The sequence below is a fragment of the Ambystoma mexicanum genome, chromosome 9 (genome assembly GCF_040938575.1).
Source record: "Ambystoma mexicanum isolate Mex_15411 chromosome 9, UKY_AmexF1_1, whole genome shotgun sequence".
NCBI classification, from domain to species: domain Eukaryota; kingdom Metazoa; phylum Chordata; class Amphibia; order Caudata; family Ambystomatidae; genus Ambystoma; species Ambystoma mexicanum.
The window spans coordinates 879,927,588-879,937,042 of NC_090931.1; the positions used below are offsets into that span (position 1 = coordinate 879,927,588).

Genomic DNA, 9,455 nt, shown 5'->3' on the forward strand with positions numbered 1-9,455 from the left:
GGGCCTGCCAAAAGCGGGACGTGAACTGTGATCCACTATCTGACACTAGAACCGTAGGTAGTCCGAAAAGACAAAAGACTGACTTGAAGAACAATCTGGCCAAGGTGGGAGCGGAAGGGATACCTGTACAAGGAATAAAGCGAGCCATCTTGGTATACAAGTCCACCATTACCCAAATTGTGTCATAACCTTGTGTTCGAGGCAAATCAGTAATCAGATCCAGAGTGACTGTATGCCAGGGCCTTGGGGGCACTGGTAGTGGTTGGAGCAGTACTAGTGAGCGACCCCTGCGTGATTTACACTGAGCGCACACCGAACAGGTGTTCACGTAGTTCTCTACATCGCGTCTCATCGACGGCCACCAGTACCAACATTTTAGCAGATCTAGGGTACGTTGTTGCCCTGGGTGTCCGTTGATGGCGGCGTTGTGAGACCATTCTAGCGCCTGGTTACGAGTGTCACTAGTGGGCAAGAAAAGTTTCCCATGTACGAGGGGCAGTCCATCCTGGTAAACAGGATCCCACTCTGTTAGTGTGTGAGGGTGTTGCGAGACCCATTGGCGTATAGCGGACCACATGGGTCGTGAGTACAGGCACAGACTACGTGACCTTGCTCTAACAACATATCTGGAAAAGATGGGAGTGACACACCCCCTGGGGAACGGGATAATGCATCCGCCTTCCCGTGGACCACCCCCGGCCTATGTTTGATCAAGAAGTCGTAGGCCTCAAAAAAAAAATGCCAACGTACTTGTCGGCTGTTCACACATTTAAGGGAAGCAAGCTCTTGTAGATTCCTGTGATCAGTGTATACAATTGTTTGGTGTTTAGCCCCCAGAAGGTGGTGTCTCCGGACTTGAAACACGTCCTTGATGGCAAGGAGCTCCTTCTCAGTGACCGTGTAGTGTGATTCAGTGGACGTGAAATTATGTGAATGGTATGCCACCGGGGGTAAGGGCCAGTCGTCGGGCATGGTTGGGAAAGGACAGCCCCCAATGCAAAGGACAACGCATCAGCCTCTACGACAAAAGGAAGTTCTGGATCCAGGTGTTGGAGGACTGGGGCTGTGGTGAAGGATGTTTTAAGAGACTCAAAGGCTGCCTGATGTACGGTAGACAATGGAAAGGGACAAGGGGACTGGTCAAGGCTGTTAAAGGGGCAACAATGGAAGAAAATCTGGCAATAAAACGCCGATAAAAATGAGCAAATCCTAGGGAGGACTGTAGTGTTTTAAGATTCACTGGAACAGGACAATCCGTGATTGCGCGGATCTTAGACTGATTCATAATCAGTCCTCCGAGTGATATATGGAACCCCAAGAATTAAACTTCTTTGTATGAAATTGGCATTTTTCAGGTTTGGCAAAAAGTGCGTTCTTGCTTAGTCGGGATAACACTTCTCTAACGTGGATGATGTGTTCCTCCAGGGAAGGGGAGAACACAAGAATATCATCTTGATAGATTCCAACATAAATGTCTAAGATGTCGCTGGACACATAATTTATGAAACGTTGAAAAGTGGCTGAGGCATTACATAACCCGAAGGGCATCACTGTATACTCGACTAAACCTTTACGGGTGCAGAACGCTGTCTTCCACTCATCCCCTTTGCGTATGCGGATCAGGTTATACGCCCCCCAGAGATCCAGTTTGGTGTAAATGGAGGCATGTGTTCGTCTGCCTAAGAGCGTGGAAATGAGAGGGATGGGGTAGCGGTTCTTGATCGTGATGGAGTTTAGCCGCCTGTAGTCCACACAAGGGCGGAGATCCCCCTCTTTCTTCGGGACAAAAAATATAGGGCTTGCTGCGGGTGAAGTTGAGGGTCGGATGTGGCCCAAGCGTAAGGCTTGTTGTATGTATTCCTTTAGGGCCAGCTCTTTTGATGCTGACAGGGAATAGATCCGGCCTTTTGGTATTGAAGCACCGGGGACCAGGTCTATGGGGCAATCGTATGGCCTATGTGGCGGCAGGCCCTCTGCCGATGCCTTGTCAAACACAGCTTGGGAGTCATGATATGCTGTGGGTATACCGGCTAGGACTGCACCTACCATATGCAAGGCCATAGGTGAGTCGGTGTCCTCGCCAATTGCCAGAAAGGCAACAGCCCCAAGGGCTCGTGCAGGGTTGGGCATTCCCTTGGGTTCCACAAGACAGTAGTGTTGGCATGTTTCGGATTCAAAAAGAACTTGACCTGTACCCCAGTTGATCAACGGGTTATGTTGTCATAACCAGGGGATGCCTATAATGACTCCGAACTGAGGTGTGGAAAGGAGGTCGAAGGAAAGCATTTCCTTATGGGTACCCTGTATAACTACCTCAAGGGGGGCGGTTTGTTGCTTGATTGGGCCGGAAGCGAGGGAGGTCCCATCGACAGCCTGTACCGGCTCGGGGTGTTTCTTAGCGATCAGTGGTAGGTTAAGTGTATTGACCAGTGTGATATCTATAAAGCAACCAGTAGCCCCTGAGTCGATCACAATATGTACAGAATGTGTGCAGTCACTGGTAGGTTTTAACAGAGCTTGGACTATGATTGGTCTTATGGGACCGAAAGTGGGGATGGCTTCAGAGGGGATCTGAGAAGTGCTCGCCCTTACCCCCACTTTCAAGGGTGAGCTTTCTGAAAACCCTGGTTCTTGTTCTTTGGACGACGAGGGCACTCCTTGACATAATGCCCATTGAGACTGCAATAAAAACAGGCATTGTCTGTTCTTCTGCGTTCACGTTCAACATGGGTTATGGGACTACGTATGCCACCTACTTGCATGGGTTCACTGGGTGCATCTGGTGGAGGAAGAGAGTGATTGCCAGAAAGACCAGCTTCTGCCCGACGCTCAGTTCTTCGGGCGTCTACCTGCAAAGCCAGATCGACCAAATCAGGGTAAACGGCTGGAAGAGATGGCACTACCGAGGGGGCGTCTTTCATAGTGCTACATAATCCCTTATAGAAAACCACAGCCTTCTTGTTCTTAGGCCAGGATGTTTCTGCAGACAACTGATTGAAATGTGTTATATATTCAATGATGGTTTGTCTGCCCTGAGTAAGATCCAACAGTTCCAGGTCCCGGGATTGAGCCTTGTACCTAGTGTCAAACACCTTGGCCATCTCCCTCACCAAGAGGTCAAAATCATAGAGGGCTGGATGGTCATTTTCTAACAAAGGATTCTCCCAGGTTGCTGCCACACCAGTCAAATGGGAAAGCAAAAAGGCAGCCTTGGTGGTAGTGTCAGGGAACGCCTGGGGTCGGCAGAGGAAGTGGAGCTTACACTGATTTAGGAATGTGCGATACTTTCTGGGATTGCCATGGTACCTTACCGGGGCTGCTAGAGGGAATGGGGTGGGTACCACCACTGGAACAGGTGCTGCGGGGGTCATGGAGGGACCTGGGTTTTGGGGTGTAGTATCCCCAAACTCGGAATCTGCTGGTAATGGGTGGCGTGCACTCTGTAGGGAGTCGAGGCGGTGGTGGAGTGCGGTTGTGGCTGCAGCCATGTCTGTCCTAAGGGCCGTGACTGCTTGCATTAGAGCGGCCACGGGATCCCCGGCTGAGGCTTCCATAATCTGGACGACCAGTCAGGCTTCACAGTCTGTTCTGTCTTGATGGTCGTGTAGATTATAGAACATCCGTCCCCAAGTACCACACGGGAAGATAGTAAGACAACTGCCCGTGCAGTCCTTGAGGCCACAGGTGTTGAGTGCCGTCAGACTGGAACCAGGAACGCCGTAAGGACCCCTGACCACTATAAGGCAAGCAATGAGTACATATAAAACAATGGCAATGCAGTATATAATCAGAACACCAGAGAGGCACCACAATCAGCCTTACCTATATGGAAGGGAAACGGATGCCTACCATACCCCGGGTGGGACAATGGGGGTAGGAGCCTGCAGATAACCGGCAGCAGCAGAAGGAGGGTAAGTCTTAAGTAGCACTCTGGATGTAGTATTAACACCTGAGCGGGCAGAGAGGACCAATGATCAGTGTGCCGAGTAGGTTGATCCGTAAGCAGTCCAACAAACAATCCAAAGTCAGAAGCCAGCAGGTAACGACAAGTCCAGGGGAATCCAGATCAAAACCAGGTAACGGAGCCTAGAGTCGAAGTTCCAGGAAAGACAAAACAGTATGACAGTTCGAGGGAGAGACAAAGGAATCCGTAAAGCTGTCCGTAGTCAAAGTAGCCGTAGATATCAAAGAAACAAAGCACCAAACAGTACTCAGTGAAGCAGCTGTGAAGCATTGTTTGAGCGCTTACCTGGTCCTTTTAACTGCACTGATGAGTCATGTGACCCGAGTCACATGATGCATGCTCTGTGTCACGTGTTCCATGTTGATATCAGGTACTCGCTTTTTCCTGATCACGTGACACGGAGACCAACACGAAACCAGGTAGGGTCGATGTCCACGGCACACCGTTGAATAACGCCATGGTACTTGCAAGTGGAGGAACGGTCGCAAGGATCTCGGGTGACCGTCCAAACCTCTCCTCTTCCGGGTGTGCCGGATCTGATCACCAAACTGCTGCCGTCGGGTATGTGGAGCTAAACGGGATATAGAGGGGGAATGGTGGGTACCTAAAAGGGCACCGAGGTTGCAAGAACGGGGTCTTGTGACAGGAGACATGACAGAATGCGAGTTTGTAGTGGTGGACAGTAGAGAAAATTGGCGATGTGACTTAAAGCCATTTCCGTGGATTGATGCCTTTGCAATCAAGTGCGGATTAAACCACAGATATCTTGCTCTGATTAATACAAACAGTTAGTCGCGGTTTCCAAAATTTGTCACAGTATGTTTTCATTATTTTTTCAACCCATCTAGGTCTTTCTGCAGGCTATGATATTCGAAAATTCCCCACAATTTAGTGGCTTCGTTGGATTTCCAGTTCAGTGAATTCCAAATGTGACTGGTAGGCATGGCACTCCTGTGCTCATCAAGTTTCCTGTATCTACTCGATGGTCTGGTGGTCAAGGGTTGCATCAAAATCGTGCCCAGGCGGGCTTGTATGAGCTAAGCTTGTAGGAGCTTTTTCCTGCTGTGCAGTATAATGGGAAGTCTTTTGGCATGTTTTTGATACAACCACTGTCCACCAGATTATCGAGTAGATACAAGAAACTTGATGAGCACAGGAGTGCCATCCCTACCAGTGAATACATCCATACCAGTCAATACATGAGGTGTGGGCAACCTCTCCCAGTACCCGTGATCTTGCTGCACATCCAATTTTGATGCAATATATACCACGTAATTAATCATTCAGTGATGTGCGAGTTGATCCAGCCACTAGTGCCCAATCCTCTGTTTACTTGTGCCTTTGGAACCCAGACTAGTAGGGCTCACAGAGCCTGTCAACCTGAAATTATCTGTTGAACCTATTGAAGGAATTACGTGCTAGGATTTTGGAATAGTATGGGAGAAGAAACATAATTGGCAAGGCTGTTACCGTTAGCAGAGAGTCTTGAATATGAGGGAAATAGTGACTACTTTAAGGTAGGCTGGCAAGATCCCAGTTAAGAGGAAAAAGTTGAAGAGCATAGATAGCAGTTAGTAGGTTAGGGGTACAAGGTATTTGACAGTTTGTGGAGTGGACAGAACCACAGAGGCACAAGAGAGGTTGACATGTGACTACTCCTTCCCCAGCCTATTAGAAAATGCCCTGATAGGCCACAAAGTTTTTCTTCATCTTCCTTTCTTTTTCTATGTCTCCACCTAGTATCTGTAGCTCTCTAATGCTCTCTTTTGTTCACCCTCTTCAACAGACACACCTGTCATTCTACAAGTCCCTCGTGCAGCTGTCCTCCTGCGCCCGCAGTCTTCAGCACTTGTGCCGCTGTTCCATCCGAAAACACTTCGGCAGCCAGTGCCACTGCCTCATCCCCAAACTGCCTATGCCTACCATCCTACAGGACTACCTGCTTCTGCAACCCGATGGGTCCTTGGTGTAAAGAACCGCCCAGCCTAGTGGGCAGTGTGCCAGCCTCTTTGTGTTGGATTATGCAGTCATATGGTGAAGGACCGCTCTCTCTCTTTCTTCCATAATGCCCTGTAGGGCAATGAGCCCGGGCTGAGATGGGATCATGGTCTTCAGGGTTAGTTTATGGTGACAGAAGTTCTGTTTATGAACATCCTTCGAAAGATGTGGAAAGTGCTTTATGTGTGGAAGAAGGTAGGACATTTGACTTCACTGCTCCCAGGATGTCCACATCCTGTGCAGGTCCTGGCTGGTTAAGAAACTGGACTGCCACTGTGCCACATGCCAGAGCACATTCTGCTATGGTGTCACTCGAGCTGCCTGATTACTTAATGGGGATAAAACAATGTCTTGCTTTTATATCATAAAGACTGCCTGCCTCTCCCACATGCTAGAAAGGACTGATGAAGGCAATCATGCGCCCCTTCCAGCAGGGCAATAGCCTCTGGTGTGACTGGCTGTGGCAAATTCATATGAGGAGTGGTGTGCCGTATGTTGGTTTTGCTTCACTGTTGCTGGATGGTAGCTAGTGAAGTGCAGCAGAGTGTTGCGCTCTGTTGATTTGTTATACAGTTTGCACTTCAGCCTCCCGTTTTCATTCTGATTAATCAGAATAATGGGCGTGGCCTTTGCGCCAGGTCTGGCTATAATTAATAAGGCCTGGTTTGAGGAGCTGTTTGTGTACTCTCAGGATAACCCATTTCATAATAACATTTATAAATGGAGTCGGTATATCGACGATATCATCTTCATTTGGAGAGGTACACAGAATACATTGAATGAATTCCATGCATGGATCAAAGAACGCAGCCCTAACATCCAGTTCACCCTGACATTAATTGTGATCCATTCAACACTCTGCTGCACTGCACTAGCGTCCATCCAGCAACATTGAAGCAAAATCTGCCATACAGCCAGAATCTTTGAATACGCCAGAATTGCACTACCATAGACGATTTCTGCACACATGCCACCAAACCAGATGCTAGATTAAGCAAACGGGGTTATCCTAAGGAACTGGTCAGCCAGTCCTCCAAAAGAGCATGGTTTACACCACAGGAAACGCTCCTTACACCTCAAGAAAGAACAGATGAAAGGCAAAGGATGACATGTGGGACCACCTATTGCCAAAACACTGCTCAATTTAAAAGTAGAATCAAGAAATGTTGGCCTCCCGTTCGGCTTACCTTACCCAAGAAACCTATACCCAGAATTGCCCTAAAAAGATCTAAGAACTTGAAGGAGTGTATTACTCATTCTCAGTTTAAGAGGCAACCAGTGAAAACCACACTGAAATCCTAAAAATAGTAGAGGAGAGTCTAGCCTAATGTGTTGTTGGACTAACACCTGCGGAAATAAATTGAATAAGATGAATGATGTTATCTGTTAGGAACTCTTTTCGGTTTTTCTTCATGTGTTGCCCAAGTACTTAAAATAGGGGCTTTCCCTCGAGTTCTACATTTTAAATTCAAGCAACAGCAGGGTAAGTATGATGATATTTGGGGACATTTTAATGATCTGTATGTGTGATCTATTCTCCCTTACCTTCCCCCTTTTTTCATTCTCTTCTCTTCTCTTTCTTGTTTCTTTCTTTTCTTTTCTCTTCCTTTTTTCTCTCCTTTCTCTAATGGTGACTTGATGTCATTTATGCGATTTGTGTTCTTTTTGATTGCTTTTTGTAATTGACTAATTTTCGATTTCTTTTGTTGAAAAAACCATAAGCATAAATTAAAAATAAAATGCAGAGCAGAATGGGCTTAAATAGTACATGTGTTGCTCACTGCAATAGGTGAAGGGGAAGAAACTCCCAAACTCTGGAAAATGTGTATTACAGCAGCCCCGGCTCATTATAGATTAATTGCATTGACTGACATGCCAAAATATTTTCTAAAACTCTGTTGAATGACATAATGATATCAGTTGAGGATAGAAAATCTTGGTATCCAGTTATTTTAACGAATAGAAAACAGAGAATAACTGTAATAAAGAAAAAATAATAATGAAAAAGTATCGGATTTGTGTTTAAAATGTGTATGGGGTGGGATAAGGGGTTAAAAGGGTGGGGGATTGGGATGGGCTTAAAAGCATAGGGAAACAGGGTGGCTAGGGGGACTCCAAAAGAAAAAATACATTAAAAAATGTATATTTTTTGTTATAAAAGTTTCGTTATTAAAGCATTCTCTGTAATTTGATTTGTTATAATCACATGGAACCAAACATCTTTATCACCTTATCAAACAGGCTTCATGGCAGGTCACTCAACTATGGCTAACACGACAACCCAAAACACAATTGGTTTACAAGCTTTGTATTAAACCATATATCGCCTATAGGCTGTCTTTATTGATTATTTAGCAGCGTTTGGCCTGGTGGGGGTTGCTAAAAATGATCATGGCACTACATGAAAAAAATCACAAAATCAATGTAAGCTTCAGTGTTGGGGCCACAGAGGCAAAGGCGTTGCTAGGGAGGGTGCTAAGGGGGCTATAGCCCCTGATCTTTAGGTTGTAGCCCCGGATAGAATCTCAGGAACTACAGCCAAAAGACTAGCTAGCCCCCAGTCCCAACAGTTCCGACATCACCTTTGCCCCGGGTCTTTTCCAGACCTAGCAACTCCCCTGCACAGAGGACATACGAACCTCACGTGGATTAAAACAGCAAAGAGTGTTGGCCCAAAGCCTGTTCAATATAAAAGTAGCTAATCACAAAACTATTGTAATGATGGTAAAAGTGTTTCCTCCTAAATTGGACAAAAATGAACTGCTTGGCGCCTGCTGATGCTGTTATCATCTTTGACACAACCCCAACCAGTGCACAAAGAGCACTCGATCAATCACAAAACTATTACAAAAACATGATTTACAAATTAATTTGGATAAAACTAAAATGTGTTATTGGGCAAAAAATATAAGAAATCTACCTACAGGTGGCATATTGATAATATTAAATTGAGATTATACCAAGCTTTAAATATGTGGGAATGTTTAAACAATGGGCATCATTATGACGATGGTGCCAATGCTGGGATTCTTCCTTGAAATTACACACCCAACTCGTGTACTGTTACTACTACTCGGTCTGGTGGATATACCACCTGATTACGGGTGTTGGTAAGGCAGAGTTAATAGCCATTTTTGGAGTCCATAGAACTGCACAGAGTTTTAGCGAATTTACCGTAAGCAGTAATTCCGGTGTGGTAAATTTGATGATTTTTTAAAGTAAAGTAGGGATTTACATCTAACTGTTTTCTGAAAGTCAATCCTCCACTTCACCTCCAAATGTGGAATTTGCAGTGTGGTAAAGTTGGTGGTGATTCTGTTACCGCAAAAGAAAAAAATCAGTAACGGGACTTCCAAAAATCAACTACACAGCCAAACACATAATGAAGCCCAATGGACTCATCATTGGGATTTTACAGAAAATCAAAATACTCATGATGTAGCGCTATGTTATGTCCCTCTGCGTTTGTACTGCACCAAATCACCACCATAGT

General features: G+C 46.0%; 1 protein-coding gene across 1 annotated transcript in view; it reads left to right on the forward strand.

Annotated features, from left to right (window-relative positions):
* The window catches only part of ASB18 (ankyrin repeat and SOCS box containing 18), a 284,810-nt gene extending 276,824 nt beyond the window's left edge, over positions 1-7,986 (forward strand). Inside the window, exon 6 of the mRNA XM_069613973.1 lies at positions 5,751-7,986. Coding sequence (XP_069470074.1) covers positions 5,751-5,936 — 186 coding nt within the window. The 3' untranslated portion in view covers positions 5,937-7,986. The remainder of the gene's footprint in view (positions 1-5,750) is intronic.
* The last annotated feature ends 1,469 nt before the right edge of the window (positions 7,987-9,455 follow it).